Source organism: Pundamilia nyererei, unplaced genomic scaffold (genome assembly GCF_000239375.1).
Source record: "Pundamilia nyererei isolate P.nyererei 1_Seehausen unplaced genomic scaffold, PunNye1.0 scaffold00051, whole genome shotgun sequence".
Lineage (NCBI taxonomy): Eukaryota > Metazoa > Chordata > Actinopteri > Cichliformes > Cichlidae > Pundamilia > Pundamilia nyererei.
Window position 1 is genome coordinate 466692 of NW_005187452.1, and position 18659 is coordinate 485350.

The window sequence follows — 18659 nt, forward strand, 5'->3', positions numbered from 1 at the left end:
TGTTGGTCCACGATCAACATTGCAGTTAACCAATGACATTTTCTGAGCATTCAGTCAGCATTAGCCAAAAAAGTAGCTAATGCTTTTAGCAAGCTAACACGAGCAACCTAAATTTGGCTAACAGCAAATTTTACTTAAAAATACATTTATTATATTGTATAAATTAATAAAGACAACACTTAAAACCATTTGTTCCAGAAGAGACTCTTAAGTAAACAAAGAAAATTTTCCTGCCAAGCTATGAGCATGAGGTCTCAAAAGCTGGAAAAGACAGGAAGTAAAAGTAGAATTTGGAAAACGTATAAACAAAGTTCAAAATAAAACTGGAAAATTTTTTAAAATATTCTTCCTGCTAAAAGGGAGCACTGTAATGTTTTTATTCTGCTTGTTTATTTTATTTTGTTATTCATACTATCATCTGTGTGGATATTCTGCTGCAGCAGACAGGAGGTGAAGGCCAGGTTAGTGAAAATAGGCGAAGCGGAAGAATAGAAAAAGAAAAGGAACAGAAAGAAAGAAAAGAAGAGGATGAAGCAAACAGACATGCTGAGTCTCCAACTGCTGCATCTGCAACAAAGCACGACTCTGTTACAAACTGTCAACGTGTAAAGGACTACAGAGTCTTGAATCCTGACCTTAGTCACTGTGTTGTAATTTACTAAAGTGCGTGTGAAAATTCACATGCTTCAGCTCTTAGCACTGACCTTCACCTTTAAAAGTGAGTGGTCAATGCACCTTTTTCACTTATTGCCAAATTATAGCTGGAAAGCCATTCATGTAATTAATAGTTTTAATGATGCTTCCACTTCATTCCGGCTTCCTGCTATTGCAGACTTTCTGTCATGGCTCATTGGGACACTTAATTGAGAAGTGAAGTCGTTAATATTATTAGTCACACCTGGATTTTTCCAACCATAAAAAACATGTGTAGGTGTAGCTGTGTATCACGGTTTCTTGCACTTCTTTTCTTCCACTACAGCTGAAGCCCAACAAACACAAAGCTGTCTTCTAATGTTTCTCAAACTGGGATCCTACACGTTCCTGTACTAAGAAACTGCATCAAACCAGTCAACTTAACAATGTTAAAGAGTGTCACATTAAAAAACACCCATGAGCATTAAATCTCAGTCTTATAATACAGCTCTGCCACAAAGCCTAGTACATCTAATTACATCTAACAGGCTCGGGATCAACTGACATTTTGTTATTCGCTCCACGATAATCCAGAAATTATGAGCCATTTTCCGCTTTGTTCTTGAAGGTCTTATCTACGCCATGAAATGAGCAGTTGGAAAAACCTGTCAGTATGTCCCGTTTACTGATAACATGGAAACACACGACCGATGGAAAGCATCAGCAGACTTTGCCCAGATGTTAGGCATTCTTATAATTATTAGGAATTTCTGACTCTTGCTGAGGCACTGATTTGTGAGCAATTTAAGACTGATCTGCTCTCCTCTAAATGAGATTTGTCAAAGCTCCTACTTCCAGACTTCTTCTCACAGCTCCAGTTTCACTCAATTAATGAATGAAGTGAAACAGAATAGCATCCCTGTATAAACTGTTGCATTTTGCAAATAAACTTCAGCTGAGCGAATCAAACACACGACAGGTTTTCAGAGGTGTGACAGAAAAAAGGTAATTAAATAAGGCTTTGCTCATGAGTCTATGTAAGAAAAATAGATTATTTTCTACTTAGTTTTATTGCATTTTTAGCTCAAAATTCAAGTCTATTAACTCAACATTATAGCTCGACATCTGCTTTCAGATCAGCATGTCTCCCTCTGGACTGTGTGGATATACTGTATTTAATTGAGATCATCTGTGGCATGACAAATGAAAAATTACACCTTTATTGTTCTTAGTGGTGCATGAAGTCCACTGACCCCTGTGGAGCTTCTCAGGTGAAGTAAATTCAGCAAAAACATCATGTACAGTTTGCTATTATATGCTTAAAGTTAATGTGTATCACATGCAAAATACTGAGGCTAGTATTTTTACTTTCATTGACGTAGTGAACCCTGACATTGTTAGAAAAAGTATGTTCTTTAAAACTGAAAAACAAGTGTAATGCTGGGCTGATTCACGCTGTTTGAGTGTCCGATTCAGAGTTTAAAGCTTCCTTGTGAATCAGCTGTGGTGTCAGCTGCAGCTGCTGCAGACTGAGACGCACCCTGCAGACTTCATTACCGAGAGCTTTTATCTTTTCCAGTAAACACACTCGAGCAGCGACTAATTAGATGAGATATATTAAGTCAGAACAAGCAATGATATGAAACCACATGCCTTTGATAACAAGAGGTTTATCTTGACAAACGAGAAGTATGCAAATACCACGTTTTATGCATACGCCAAAAAGAGACTTGGGTAATACTTGTAAGGTCCTTGTAATAGGTGTTACTTAATTGGTGGTAAAAATTGTAAAAGTCCTTATAACATGCTTATTAATAATTAGTATGTGCCAGTATAATGATTATTAATAAAACATTTATAGTTTTATTACAAGGCATTTACATTCATATAACAGATTACTAAAGGACTTTGGATTATAAGGACTTTGAGTATTTTTGTATTTTATTATGGTTTATTGAGTATTAAAACACCAATTGTACCATTTAGTTAAATCTTTCTTAAAGAGGACCTGTTGGGCTGCCAGTATAGCTTACTTAGTTGAGCATGTGACCCATATACTGAAAGATTTTTCCAGGCACCCACATTTGAGTCCACCCCTGCCATTTCCTGTGTGTCTATCTGCTCTCATATCCTGTCAAAAATCAAGGCTAAACTGCTGCAAAAAGTTTTTTTGTTTGTTTGTTTGTTTTTTAATTTAAAGAGGACCTGCTGTGCTCATTTCTTTCTTCACAGTTTTATTCTATACTTACACGACTCAAATTTAAAAATAATACTCGTCAATCCTGTATGGAGCATTAACATAGCCCCTCAAAGTCATCGACTCCCTGAAACGAGCTGTTTTATGTCTCAAACAGAAAGTTTGATGGTCAGACAGGTGGAGCTGCTATGAGATGATCATATTAGAGATATCCTGTCCCTGATTAACTGATCATCTAGAAGCAAGAGTTAAAAAACACAAAACAAACATTTTAAAGCTTAAGTCATAGTTATTAACAGCACATACCTCAGTCTTTGAAACTTTGTAATATGAGCATTCATTATTGTTGCAGTCTATATACAGAAAATAAGGAAAATCCTAATCAGTCCCCCTACAGTACTTTTTGGTTGCGGCTGTTTATGGGAAAATGTAAAACATGAAAATAATAATTTGTTTTCAAAATAGCTGAGTGTCAATTGTGTACAGTCCTGTGAAAAATTAAATACAGCATTAATCTGTCCATGTCCTTAAACGTTTATTCAGTTTAGGTCTACTGTGTCTAATCAAATGCATCTGATTAACTGATCATCAGAGCCTCTATAAAAGCAGAAAAAACCACAAGACTTTCAGTAGCAATGTATTTTAGACCAATAAGTGGAGATGTTTGGTTATAATGCATAGAACCCCGCTTGGTTAAAACCAAATACCTGACACCAACTGTGAAATAGAGTGGTGGAGGGAGGGGTGATAATTCGGATGTGTTTCACAGACACAGGATCTGGGAACCTTGAAATCATTGGGTCCTCCATGAACTCCTTTGTATGCCAGAGAATTCATTGTGAGGTCATCTGTCTGACAACTAAAGCCTAGCTGAAACTGGAATAGGACAATGAGTCCAAGTATGCCAACAAATCTAAAACAAAACGGCTAAATTAAAAAAAGACTCAAGGTGTTGCAATGACAGTTCAGACTTCAAGCCGATTAAAATGCGGTGGTGGGACTGAGAGCTATGCATAAACAAATCCCAACAAACCTCAATGACCTACAGCCGTGTTGTAAAGAAGAGCAGGCCAGAGTTCCCCAGCAAGGATGTGAGGGACTGATGAAGTCATGCAGAAAACAATTACTTCAAGCTAAAAGTGTTTCTTCAAGTTTTCACAGTGCTGGTGACCCCTAAGCCTTTATATCATGGAGGCCATGATATAAAGGCTTAGTGGCATTTGAAATTACACATTTATTAAATACACAGCCTTTCCAGGGCGGTTCCAGGGATTTTATGGCGGTTACAGTCGTCAGCTGTTGTTAGCAGTTCACAGATGAGCTGTATTAATGTGAAGAGTTGGAAAGTGGGAGGAAGGTGTATAAACTGAATGTGTGTCACACTGTTTCTCAACTCAAATGCTATATGGCACCTTCTCCCTCATGGGTTATCCTCATAAACTATGTGAGCAAGAGGGCAGAGAGAGACCAAGAGAGGAGAGAGTGTATTTGACTGGAAAGTGATACGGAAAGGGAGAAAAAAAAAGGAAAGAGCATATTTGTTTGAGAGCAGGTGAATGGCCAGAGATAAAGTCCATTCAGGCAGCAGTTTCACTCGTTCAGTAAAGATTCCAGGAGCGTGTGTCAGCGTGTTTGAACAGTGGGTCTGTGCGGATCATTGTGAGGGGAAAATCCACTCATTGTCACAATGTGTAGATTAAGTTGTTGCTGTGTATTTTGTGATCTCCTCTGGCCATTTTGTATGACATTTGCATGTTCCCTCTGTGCCTGCAAAGGTTTTCTACCACCGTCCATTGTCAATTGGTGCTGGAGACACCTAAATGATGGATGTGTAAATGGGTGAACAGTATCACAAATAGTGCAGAAGACCAACCTTACTATGGTTATGCTTAGTTTTTCACAGTTTCACAGTAGTGCATGGAGCTCTATGAAAATTTTCATTTTTACATTTCTGTACGTAGACGTCTTACTAATGTCTGACTAACAGCTGCTGGGTATAAGCCATAGTCATAATCTATTTTTTAGTTCCAGTAATCAGTGTAGATGGATACAACATCTGGTTCTTTTTGAGCTGTTTTCCTGTCTGATGCAGATAACAGAAGAGCTTTACTTACAGAAGATATTTTGACTCGCCATGGCAGGAAAAACACAGGTGTAACTAACAATGTCATGAGTCATGGTCATGGTCAGCAGGCCAGCATTCACCCTACCAAGAACCTGAAACAAAAACAGCAACGCTAAATATAAATCAGCCATTCAGCCTCACTCTTGTGCTTTTCTGATTGTGACTGCACTCTGTAGAAAAAGGTCAAAACCCTTCAGTAAAAATGATAGCCTCTCATGATTGTAAACTATTTAGTCAGCTAGTTGCAAGATGTTTTCTTATGGATAACACCTGGATTCAGTATAAAAAATAAGTAACACTAATAATGTTGTCAGCAAGGCAACACTATTAGTGTTACTTAACAAAGACAAGCTGAGCACTCAAAACGAAAGCAGCTGGTTGTTATCAACTTTGCTAGAAATTACATTAAAATAAAAATCATTTACCGCAGCAAGTAAGTTTTAAAGGATCGCTTAATGCAGTCCAGATTATGTCCTGTTTCTTTATTCAGTACAAAAAATGTTATCTTTGAAGATTGCCCTGTCATTACTATTGTCTCCATAATACACAATCCCACTGGATGCTGTGTGAAATGCAACTAAAAACAGAATTCAGTGATTTCAAATCTCATATACCTATATTGTTTCACAAAAGAATATAGAAAACAAAAACGTTTAAACTGTGACATTTATCATTTCATGTAAATTCTTTTGAATTTGATGACATAAACACTTAAAACAAAGAAAGCTCAGACAGGGCAATTAAAGGGTTGTAAAAGTAAGTGGTACTAAAAAAAGAGACAAGCCGTAGGAACATTTTGCAACTAATGTTATGCTAACTGGCAGTTGATTGGGTTTATATGATTGGGTCTAAAAAGAGCATGTTGGAGAGGACGAGTATCTCAGAGAAAAAGTGTTCAGTAATCAGAAATCATGGACACGGCGCCGTGTCCTCCAGACTAAAGAGAAGAGGGACAGTCCAGCTTGTTATCAAGCCTGCATCTCTGGAGATAGTTCAGTGAGTCTGATTAATGTGGCAGGAGGCGTCTCTTATTTCTTAATTTTACATAAAGTTTTCTAATGTATTAAAACTGGATTTTAAAGATCTCTAATTCTCACTCTGTCACTAACTGATCAACTATTTATTAGTGTTTTTCTGTCTACTCCTGCCCATCTGTTTTTCCCCTGAACTTCCTGTTCTGTACTTTCTCTTAACACTCTTTAGCACATGCGCGTGCCCACACACACACACACACACACACACACACATACATACAGCAGCTGTCAGAACACACATTGATTGGGTTTATAGCTTGTTAGGAAAGTGGAGATCATATTTCAGCTCTGCTCATTAAGAGTCAGCACTGATGTCACTTTGGCTCCTTTTTTGGTTACATAACACACACACGCGCGCGCGCATGCGTGTGTGTGCGCGCGCGCGCGCATGCACGCACGCACACAGAGAGGGCTATAAAATGATAAAATGAATTGGAGCCAACCCTTAAACCCTTAAACCATTGACTATACTGGCAGCTTTGTGAACATGTGACTGTAACATTTATTAGCATAAATGCACTCTCATGTGTATTACCGATTTCCATTCTTATTGCTTCTTGTGTGAATAACATCATACTGATAAAACATCTGCCTAATACAGTAACATTAATGCAACTGCAGCATGATCTTATTTTGCACCTTATTAAGTTAACCAGCAGTTTTATACTAATTTCACAGTGTACAATTTTAATCATTTTAAGTCTTAAAAACACCAGCTGGACACAGGATGTGGCTATGAATGGTAAACCAAACAAATCCGAAACTTGAGCAATTCGATAAGACTAATGCAACAAAAACACGGAAAGCTTTGGGAACCTCTGAGAACTGGCATCACCAACACTTTTAAGACCTCATCATGAGGTCAGTGGCTTTATAAAACTAGTGATGTGTCAGCCTTCGTGACATGTGTTTTTAGTCAGTTGTGCATTTTATCATAAGCATAGTTAATGGGGGTATTGTATTACATTTTGACTACGATTGCAGAATTACATAATCATTTGTTACTGCTCCTACGAGGTTCGGTTGGCACATAAAAACCATCAAAACAGAACTGACATGAAATAAGGGAATAACATTATTGCATTTTGGAAAACAGGCTGTAATTTGTGTCAGGAGCTGATCATCCAACAGGACCTGGCACTGCTCGAGTCACAGAGCAGCTGACCTAAGGAGAACAAAGTCGGCCGCCTCTTTATTCACTAACTGTGTTGTCATGTGGAGCAAAGCAGTTTGTATCTCAGTAAGATTTACAATCACTTTCTCCTATACACACACACAGAGTCTCCAAGAGCTGAGACAGACCACTAACCAAATGTCACATGACAGCCTTCAAAATAAAGCTCTTGCATAACCGTAAGGGCCTGGAAGCAGAGAGTCTGTTTACAATGATCCAGTCTGAATTTGGATGACTTTCTGTAGGCTTTCTTTGTGTGTGTGTGTGTGTATTTGTCTGTATCTGTGTTTGGTCTCTATGCCCTCAGACGTTGCTAACATCTTTCATCTCACTGTCCTGATGTTCATCAGCTGAGCGTAACATCACAAAGCAAGCTGGAACACGACATCAGCAAAAACAACATGAACAAACATGTTAGTAGGCGCTCGTACTTTCTAACAAAGTAGTTGAGGGTCTGCTTATTTAAAAGTTAACTTAGAAAGTTAACTATAAACCTCCTTTTTGACAAAACACACAAATATAAACCACATGTTGTAAACGAACTATTTCATACTTCAGGGGTCTTAAACTCCCTTCAGTTAATGGGCCGTATGAAGCTCAGTTTGATTCCATTAAAAAATTCCATAGCTTAGATTTCCTTTAATGTTAAGAAAGCTTGATATAAAGTTAAAGACACAAAAGATTGACTACACAAGATGCCACCCATCCAGGCAATCAACTCTAGAAATGCTTTTAACTTTCCATGCATTTTCTCACCCATACAAGTGCCCACTAGGAGTAGCAGTGGATTTTATTGAAAAACCCCAAAATATTAATGACTAATGATTAATCAGTGGCAAAGCTATCCAGTGGGCTTGAGTGAATGCACGCTTGACACCACTGGCCTGTTTTCTTGACTGCTTATTTAACTCAGGGTCATAGAGAGGCTGGGATCTAACCCAGCTGGCACAAGGCGAGGGCAGGAGGGTGCCAGTCCATCATTGGGCTAACACAAAGAGACTGACCATCACACACTCTCACCTCCACACACATGTAGACAGTTTGGAATCACCATTTAACCTCAAAAGCATGTATTGGGACTCTGAGAGGAAGCCAAAGAAAGCAATAATAAGTCATGTGCTGTTTTACTTTATGATTCTTAGTCTGTTTACACTGTTGTCAGTTTTATTTCCTGGCCTTGTTAGTTTGCATGTTCCATCCCGCCAAATATCTCAGCCGTGTGGTCCTTCACACATGTTTACAGATAGCCATCAGTCTCCTCAGCATACATACCTGAATTTGTTCTTCTTACCTGCCAGAGTGTGTTGTCTCCTTCAAGTTTTCCAGTATTCCTAAGGGTTTTCATGCCTTTTTGGTGCTTGTAGTTATTTTCTGGACTTCAGGTACTTCCTGTGGAGTTTGGACTTTTGTCAAACTCAAAACTGTTCTGCATTCAAGCAATGGTGCTAAAATGCTGCATGCCCTACTGCCCTCATTTCAAACATGCATGCACCTTAAAATGAAACCTCAGTCTTGTTTACAGCCTGTGGGAGTAGAGTTTATATACACACACATTCTCAGTCTGCCACTAAGCACTCAAACACAACATATTTTTATACCAAATATTCTTTATTTCTCAGGGTATAAAACATCTGTACAAATATATCAAACACAAACCAAAGCCCTCGGTTAAACAGAGAATTGTAGCAGTGTTTTTATATGCAGAGAAAATGAAAACACTGGCGCTTCACACAGGCTCAGTGGACTAGTTTCCTAAGAGAAGCTTTCAGCTGGTGTCTCATGTGAGTGAGCTCAGGTGTCCTCTAGGGGGTATCAACCTCAGTAAAACAATTGAACCTCAAAAATGAGACCTTCTGTTTGGCAATGCTTCTGTTTACACTCACATAACCACGTGGTGCAGTCTTGTGCAATCAGAAATTAGGTCAACATGGGCATTTAGTGCCCAGTTAGGTCTAAATGTGCATGAAGTTGCACATTTAGACCTAAAGTAAACAGAGGATCAGTTCTTGTTGTAGTCTGACTCAAACATTTTCCTATTGGATGACTTTAACTTGCTATCCAATAGCACTACACAAGTTACTTATTGATAAGTGTCCTCAGCAGGGATAATTAGGTCACTCTGGAATCCAGTTCCAGCACCAAATCTACTGCAATAGCTAAACTCAACCACATCTCTGAAAACTCATAGCTCAATAACACCTATAAAACTCATGACTTTGGACCTGCTCCAAACACAGAACATTTCTGTCTTAGCTTTAGAAGAATACCAGCACACCACATGTCTTCTCTGACTGTCTTTAAACACTGCTCACTTCCCGAGACCGATCTGTTCTACATTGCAATGCCTTACATCCATCATACAGTGCAGGGTGCATGCTGCTGTTGAACACTTGGGGGAAAAGGGGGGAGGGGGCAGCTAAAAGAAGTAAAACTTAATCTATGCTGTTTTCTGGTAGCACAGTCAGTCTGACACATTAAAAGTTGTATCACATGACAGCAGTTTGAATTGTAATATCGTATTAATCAGTCAGTCATGAACAGAGTGGCATAATTTGCATGCTTTATGGAATCAAATTTTAATGTATAAGGAGGAGAAAAAATCATCAAGGAGGATTTATCCTCAAATCCAACTCAGACCTATGTAAGAATATGTTGATTTAATATATTTCAGTAGGTATACATTAAAAAAAAAAGTATATTTACTGAAAGACTGCAGTGAGCAAACACCCTACTTTCCAGAAAATTTAAACTAGGTAAAAACTGATAAAGGGCAACACAAGCTATGATAAAGACTCTGCATGACCTTTAGCCTACTTTACTGCACCATCAGCCAAAACTGCACACAAACAGCAAGACAAGTAACCTATTATGCCTTTTCCCCTGCAAGAAACAATGCGTTTGCTATCAAGCCTAAAACACCGTGAAACAGTGAAACCATTCAGTCTCCACTGTAACATCTTCAATAGAAAGCTACCAAGCAGCTCTAGTAAAACCCATTCTAAAGCTGATCTGCTTTGCTTTTTCTTATTTTCTGTTATACATCAACTGTTACACTCATGGATGGTCGTATTAAACACAGGCAAATTTTCAAATAATGACATCAGATATCCCTGTGAGCCCAAAGGCTGAGGCTGTTTTTTTACTCTTGGATCTTTATGATGTCACTGAGAGGTGATGACTTTAATATGGTAATTTCTGAGCACAGAAGCTCCACCCACCTGCCAAACTGTTCAGACCTGTTTACAAGAGGAATCCAAAAAAAGTTGAAAGGGCCTAAAAACAGTTTGTTTCAGACAGAAGATGACAGAAGGCCCAGTGCAAGAAACATAAGGATTATTTTGAACTGTGACTCATGCAAAGCTACTCTAGAGTCCAAGAATAATTATGAAGCTGAAAATGAGCACAAGAGTGTAATTTACTAATTGGCTGAAAATATGCAACTCTGACAGAAAACACTACGTGGATTCCAAACTGTGGATATTTTAATCTAAATAAAAGTCTCATTATTAAAATGAATTGAACTTCCCAGGCACAAAATGGCTTACTCTGTTTCACACCAGTAAAGAACCCAATGGCCACAGATGTGATGCGGGGTAGTTCTTTGGGGGAAAATGCTTATTTTTGAGAACTGTACAAGGTTTTCACACCACACTTAAAAGCCAAAATACCTGTCAGTTACATCTTACATGGGCCTGATATCATTGTAACTTCACACATCCACAGCCTCAGTTATTTTTATGTCACTAACAATACAAGAAGGAAAATATGTCATTAAATCAAATCTTTTAAACAATTTTAAGACCCTGAGCTTTAAACCATTTGCCCAGGCCATCCTTTTTGGTGCCTCATTGGTGGATATGTATGCTGGCTCTTGTATATATTTTTACTGTACTCTTTACTCTGTGCTGTTTAGAATCTGGTCTGTGATATGTTTTATGAAGGCCACAAGCTGAAATGCGTCAGTCAAATAATAAATCTGTTTTTCATAATATAATTATCTTTTTTTTTCTAATAAATTCTGACATTTAACTGGGAAGTTAGATAAAACTTCCAAATTTTGAAATGCAGCTATGACAGTGTTCATGTCTGATCTCTATGAATAATTGTGTTTTATGCTACAAAATGGCATAACAAACATTGTGCTCTTTCCTGTCTGCTGCAGTGACTTTAATACAACGGGCCTTTTTAGACGGAGACACTGAAGAAAAATAAAACAGACCCTGCTGGTCTGTGCTCTCGGTTTAGTAACTATGGTGTACGAAGGAAGGTGTGGCAGCTGAGTGTGTGACAGCCACATGTTTTCCATCTTCACTTTTGTTTTTATTGCTGCTTTACAACACATAAAGCTACATCTATTTGAGAGAGGACAGCCTGCAAGCACTATCACAGAAAACAGTAAACACAGGGTTGGCTATAACAGTGAGGGCAGAAAAACGGATGGTTAACATTGCTAGTAGAAAATTCAAACTTCACAGTCTTAATTGCATTTAAAAAAAAAAGGTGAAGTCACTTTCTTTTTTTTCTTTTTTTTGCAAACTTACAGAAACAAGCACATGCAAAGAGCACTGGGTGGGTTTAATTACATTACGTGCTCATAGTTAAGGTTGTTTAAGTGTCTGCAAAGATAAATCAAACCCACATCAAGCAGAACAAATATCTAACATCAATTGGCTTTTATTTGCCTGCCTTGCAACTTGTGCCTGTAGATGATTTAGATTAGAATGTCTCAGTTTTAAACTGAATTCTTCATTTCCACGTGAAAAGAGCCACTTGAGTACTGCACTGAGCAACGTTCTCGTTTGTGGAACAATGCGATCATGAATTACAAAATGTCCTCCTGCCCGATTAAGGTCAAGCACCAGTCACCAGCACAGTGCAGAGATTTATATTTAACCACGCCACACTGGTACCACTCTATTTTAACAGATTGTTCAGTCTTTCAGTAATAATGGGGGCTAGATGAAGATGATAAAATACCACAGCTACCAGTGGAAACCCAAAGTGGGTCACTGAGTCCTGGATCCAGGTTGTATCTTCTTGACTAAAGATACAACTTGCTATTAGAGAGCAATGGATATTCAGACATGCTTTTTAACATATTATGATTTTTTCTTCATTATCTGGCTCCTTATTCTTTGAAATCTCACTTTTGATCAAAGCACAAGAAGAAAGACATGATTGGCACCTATCCAAAGCCTAAGCCTCACCGAACCTTTTTCTGTCAGGACACGCTGAAAACTATGCTTAATTTCATACCAGATCTAACAGCATAATTGTCCAGATCAGCACTATAATAAAAGGGGAAAACCTGATCCAGGTTATAGACTAAACATGTGTGTCACCAGGAAATACTTAACAGTTTAATAAAGTTTTTTTTTTCATTATGAATAACAATGGCCCCAGTTATAAAAAGCAGCTCTAAAATTAACTGAGGGTTGGACTTGTTCTGACTATAATTATAGCCACTGATCATTGTCTGGGTCAGAAACTCCAAAATGACAACGTTTGGTCTGGTCTGGTCTATTTCAGTTAGCAGTTCTTTCTAATCATGGGCATCTGAAACCAGACTAAATTTAGAAGCAATTTAAAAAAAGGACCAGGAATTGGACGCACAGTTTTTAAGCCACCAATAATAACAATTATATTCTGAAGACAGTCCAGTTCCCCTCCAGGGTTCGTAACCAGGCTGCATAAATCCATTATAGGTTGGATCTAACTCCAGAGAAAACACAGTTCCAAGTTCCTGTTCAAATCTGTACCAGTCTAATCCTGAACAATATTATCACATCTTCTGCTAGTCCCACAATAGAACTGGTTCATGCCAGTTTAATTCCAGGAGACACAGCACCACCTTCTCCTGCAGGGAGGCTCAGTAGTAAATCTCATCCAGAATCCAGAATGGGGGCTAAAAACAAAATATTTTACATCTGTGACACTTCCCAGCCACAGTCCAGGAGAGGTCCTGTATCCGTCTCCTTTTAAAGAGAAAACCACCTTTCTGTGCTTGTCAACTAAAACCCAGCTGAATCAGACAAGAATAAAGTCTCCTCTAAGCCACACAACAGTACCTTCTCCACCACGACTTTGACAGACTTTTCATCTTGTCCGGTGTCTGTCTTTGCTTTTTTCTGCGTTTCTTTTTCCCCCTTTGGTGCTTATGGGAGCTGTAGTTCTGCAGGCTGGCCAATATGGCTGTGTCAAACACTTCCTTGAGATTTTTTTGGGTCAGCGAAGAGCACTCTAAGTAGGCCACTGCTCCAATCTCCATCGCACAGTCCTGGGCATCCACTGGGTCCACGGGTCTTTCACGGTACTTCGCCAGATCAATGAGGACCTAAAGAAAATTACAAAAATATGAAATAAATATACTTACTAGTTTAAGCAAATAGCATCACATCACCCCAATACTATTTGTCTTAGAATTGCTTTTTACATTTTAATTGAGCCTTTTAAGGTATATCTGGATCTGACTTTAAGTTATATCTCTTTCCCCCTTGGATGCCTATTAGAGTCAAATCTCATCTTTATGGGGGAAAGACATACAGCATAAAAGTAGATCCAGGTGTGGCCCTTGTGGCTGTTTTAAAGTCAAGAGGGTGACTGCATGTTTAACTGAGGAGATCCTTCTCACAGAGTTAGTTATTGTTTTCCCTTTTCGGTCCTCTTAATCTGTATTGCCTGCTTTTAGTCTTTTTTTACATTTTTGCCTGTTTTGTATGTTTTTCATCTAACCTCTTGTTTGTCTCTTTTTTTTTTTTATGAATTAGTCTTGTGTTTTTGCCTGTCTGCCAATTGCTACTAAACATGAAATCTACGAGAGTCGAAACATGAAGTGGACATGAAAATGGACACGGTGGACCAGCGTGTTTATTACACGCTTTGATATCAGATTGCATCTTCATACTTTCATTAAGGGTAAATTGCATCCATGGTCAATTTTAGAATTGCCAGTTAAACTCACATATCTTTTTACTGTGGGACGAAGCCAGAAAGATTAGAATCTGACAACACTGACGTATAGCAGGAACACATTTGCAGGAACCTGCTTGCTGTAAAGTGACAGTACTGACCTCAGCACACAATCAGTTGAGGAGACGGGAAAGATGCATCTGTATAGGCTTTAGTGTTTTTATGCACTGGGTAAGTTGCACAAAAAGGTTTTATAATCCAAACAGCTACAGCCCCTGAGTATACATGCATGTGCTTTTTCCTACAAACACATTATGCAATGCCAAAATTGCATTTGGTCATAATGTCGAAAGTTGCAACATTACCAACTTGTGACATTGCGACAACTCTTCTCTGTGGTCACAAAAAAACATCCAGACAGCACGGAGACTTGGACATTTACGAGGCTCCAGTTTGTGGTGCTGCTGAACGATGCTGTGTTTCTAATATTTACTCTACCCTGACTGATTTAAATGGAGCAGACAAAATGTATAAACCTCGACAGTGGTATAACTAAGGCTGCCAAAATGACCATAAAGGTGAATAAATATTTCTCTACAAGAGAATCAACACCAGCTGAACGTCATAACCTTCAAAATGTTACAGTTTAATTCTAGATTCACAACCAAGCCGTGCAATAACTATAATAACGCTTCCATTTAGTTTGTGCATGGTGTCATTGGTTTACACAATGATAAGAATGATAAGAGAGAGAAACAGGCAATAGAATTACATAAATTGGGATTTATGTACAGAATAAAAATCAACACCTTGACATCCTCTCTGAGATCACACTGCGTCCCGACAAGAACCAGCGGCGCAAAGGGGGCGTGTTTCCGAATCTCTGGTACCCACTTCTCAGGAACGTTCTGAAATGAGGCAGGGCTGACGACGCTGAAGCACAGCAGGAACACATCTGCACTGGTGTAACACAGAGGGCGCAGCTTGTCGAACTCATCCTGGAAAGGTTGTGAGAGACCGAGAGTGTTCACACAGAGATACTGTGATTCATCACTGCCTACCTCTGCTTCAAGGCAGTGGTTCTTAAACTAAAGGACGGGCCCCACTGCAGGTGGGATGATGAGGGCTAGGAGTAACACAATGTTCAATTAATGTGATTTTGGTTTTAATATATAGCATACTTAAGCTATCATGCTAACCTTTAGTTTATTAAAGTTCACCTCAGATCCCATTTTACTGTTCATGATAGATAATAATTGGTAGAAGAGTGTGAACTTTATTTCTGCTTCTGGGGTGAAGCCTATCAGAAAAAGTTTGAGAAGCACATTTTATCAAAACCTAAAAATTGTCTTTCTGTTTTTCCTTGATCTCCAACTTTATCTTTCCTCTCTCATTCAATGTCCCACTGTTTTTGAGGGCAGCTGATCATTGCAGTGATAATCTACCATATTATCCCAGCAGTGCACTTTTCTCTGGAAGTGCAGGTTTAACTTTTGTTTCTTGCCATTTGCTATAGAACCAGGGTGATTGTACAACTGATGATGCTACATGTCATTAATGTTTGTCTTCTCTCTCCCAGAGTTTGTATTTTCTGCTGTTTTTTGTTTGTCTGTTCCTCCTTTCTCCTTACTCTTCTCTTTCCCCTCATTCTTTATCTGGTTGTACCAGAAGGCTACCACTTTCACTGGCTACTAATCAGATCTAGGTTCCATTTTAAAATTTTTGTTTTAACCTTTAGAGCACTACATGGACAGGCCCCTCCCTATATTGCTGATTTGATTCACATATACACCTCTCTCGTAACCTCCGGGGGACCACGGTGTTCCCCCACACTCGTTTCAGAGCTTGAGGGGACTGACCTTTCCTTGCATCCAGACTGTGGAATGCACTTCCTATATTTCTACAGCGTTCAGACTCTGTGGAGACCTTCAAAAAGCAGCTAAGGACATTTTTATTTCAAAAAGCTTTTAATTAGACCAGGGCTTTTATGATGTATTTGTGATTGTATTGAGTTTTTGTTACCTCTCTTGTGAAACACTTTGTGACATATGTCTGTGAAAAGTGCTATATAAATAAACTTTTACTTACTGATTTACTTTACTGTTTCTCTTCCTGCTAAAAATAAGTTCTTTCTCCCCATTGTCACCAAATCCTTTCTCATAGGGCATCAGCTGATGGTTGCAGTTTCCAGATACTACAAACTGTCTTACATATAAATACAGCTGAAGTGAGCTGAAAAATGGTGATTATAATGTTTTTTACATGTTACATGTCAAGGTTATTACAGCTAACTAAAACGAAACTTAAAAACTAAAACTAGATGTGGAACTAAAATAAAAATAAAAACTAGAACCAAATGAAATGATTTTGTAAACTTAAACTAACAAAAATAAAATAAAAACATAGAGGAAATGTCCATTTTTAGTTTTAATGTTTGAGTATTTGTTACTTTGGATCAAATAAATGTATTACAACTTGCCTGATGAGTCACTGATAGACTTGTTTTTTTGAGACTCTATTTACAAGACTGTAAGCTGACTGTGAGTTAAAATGTTTTGGGGGTTTTTGTTATACCTATAGTAATTTTCCTAAATCTTGCCTCTGATTATTATTATGCCCTCAAAAATAATGCTTAAAAAACTAACACTGAAACTAATAAAACATAAATTAAAACTAAACATTTTTGAACAATAAAAACTAAACTGAAATAAGAAAATCCACTCTGGAAACTTACTGAAACTAAACTGAATTAAAAACAAAAAGTCAAAATGAAGTAAAAATAAAAACTCATTAGAAAAAAAAAGACTATAATAACTCTGGTGCATGATTATGTGATTATACTGCATGTGTGGTGATTTTGTTTTACCATATTTGTTTTATCTCTATCAGCATATACCCTCTGTTTGATGTTTAACCAGTTGTAGCTTATCACAGTGTTCTACATCTTCCACTATCTTCAAACAAACATCTACTCCTTCGCAAATGTAGACAGAATTACATCACTTCCTGTGTGCCAGAGAGTTATTCCAAGGAAAGACCTAGAGATACACAAAACACTGATTTATCTTTAGTCTGTGAGTAATCCTAATCTATGTTCCTGTCATCTATGAAACATCCCTGCAATGTAGAACCTAATGAACTTCATGTTTTAACCTGTTTACATGTTATCCCACTGACTAGGGCTAGGACGTGCATTGTCCTGTTTCAATGCAGCCTCTTTAGCACGTCTTACCCCTCTTCCCTCCCATTTCCTTTGTAGCTCAGGCAAAAAAAAAGGCATTTGTCTTACTGGATGCTACTCAGACAGGCAAGAAAGTAAGAAAGAATGATTTCCTTGGGAGAGGCATTGTGTCCAACATGAATTTAAAAAAAGAACAACAGGAAACACTGCCCTCTGAGTGTCTAGTGTTAGTTTGTACAGAGGTCACTGACCTGTCCAGCTGTGTCACAGAGTTGTAGTTTAACTGGCTGCCCGTCCACTGATACCACCGCTACATGCACACACACACACACACACACACACACACACACACACACACACACACACACACACACACATCATCTTGAGGTTAGTATCACCAATGTAAAGTTTACTGTTGTAATAAAATGACAAACTTTGACTTTGATGACAACACAAACTGGCAAAAAAGTCAGTATGATAAAAAAAAATTAAAAGAATATGAATTAAAATATTTAATATATTAAATAAGTCAAGTAAACACATAAATCAATCCCTTGAGACAGCATCTAGTAGGCAAAACTGTGGCTGTGTGAAATGGGATCATTAAAGCCAAAGATATCATTTCTAACATTTGATGAACTGAAACTTAGATCATTGGATTTATTGGATCCTATGAACCATGTCATGAGTTTCTCCTATTTTTTTTACCTGAGAAGTTGTCAAACGCAGTCGGGACGTACTCGGTTGGATAGCCGTTGGTGGTGTAGCTGACCACCAGGCTGGTTTTCCCCACAGCCCCGTCCCCGACCAGGACGCACTTCACCCGCTTCTCCGCTGCTCCGGCTCCCGCTGACCCTGCCGCGGATCGCCGCGTCCTGCCCGAGCCTCTGTCCCGACTCCGGACCCTCCGCGGGGGCACAGGCGGAGCAGGGGACACCGGTGCCGGCTTGTAGCAGCCATCGCCCCGCTGGGGCATCTGGCACGGAGAGGAGGGTGACATGGAGCCCGAGGAGACCCGGGCGGGAGGTTCAGTCCTGTTGAGGGCCAGTTTTCACTCCGTCCATTCTTCCGTTAACGTCCGCCACAGTTTGTCAACTGACTTTATGTGGTAGCCGAAGCCCTCTTCCTTTTAGTTACCATGGTTAAATCACCAAGGTTGGACCCGAGGCTCACCCAACACAGCCCCTTTAAGCGTCATGATTTATTAAATTATTAATGAGAGTCCGATTCTAAGAGCGGAGGATGAATTAACGTTGGCCGCTGGTCTGAGTCTATGTCCGTCCAGACGTCCAACGGACAGACCCGCCGCTAACTCCCCTTCAGTGACATCACGGTGCCTCTGTGTGTGTGTGTGTGTGTGTGTGTGTGTGTGTGTGTGTGTGTGTGTGTGTGTGTGTGTGTGTGTG

General features: G+C 38.9%; 1 protein-coding gene across 1 annotated transcript; it reads right to left on the bottom strand.

Moving 5' to 3' along the window:
- Nucleotides 1-9853: 9853 nt before the first annotated feature.
- Nucleotides 9854-18556, bottom strand: rhoua (ras homolog family member Ua). The gene is made up of 4 exons (XM_005733271.1): nt 17962-18556; nt 17505-17563; nt 14882-15070; nt 9854-13497 (listed from the first exon to the last, which is right to left on the bottom strand). The coding sequence occupies exons 1-4, from the start codon at nt 18251-18253 to the stop codon at nt 13213-13215; spliced, it is 825 nt and encodes a 274-aa protein (XP_005733328.1). The 5' UTR covers nt 18254-18556; the 3' UTR covers nt 9854-13212.
- Nucleotides 18557-18659: the final 103 nt, after the last annotated feature.

What these genes read in the sequence shown, in the direction of transcription:
- rhoua (XM_005733271.1), bottom strand. Translation starts at nt 18,253, where the DNA reads ATGTCACCCTCCTCTCCGTGCCAGATGCCCCAGCGGGGCGATGGCTGC. An exon ending in TGCGTTTGACAACTTCTCAG is followed by an intron (nt 17,564 to 17,961) that starts GTAAAAAAAATA and finishes GTGTGCATGTAG; the next exon opens with CGGTGGTATCAGTGGACGGG. An exon ending in TCTGTGACACAGCTGGACAG is followed by an intron (nt 15,071 to 17,504) that starts GTCAGTGACCTC and finishes CAACCTTTCCAG; the next exon opens with GATGAGTTCGACAAGCTGCG.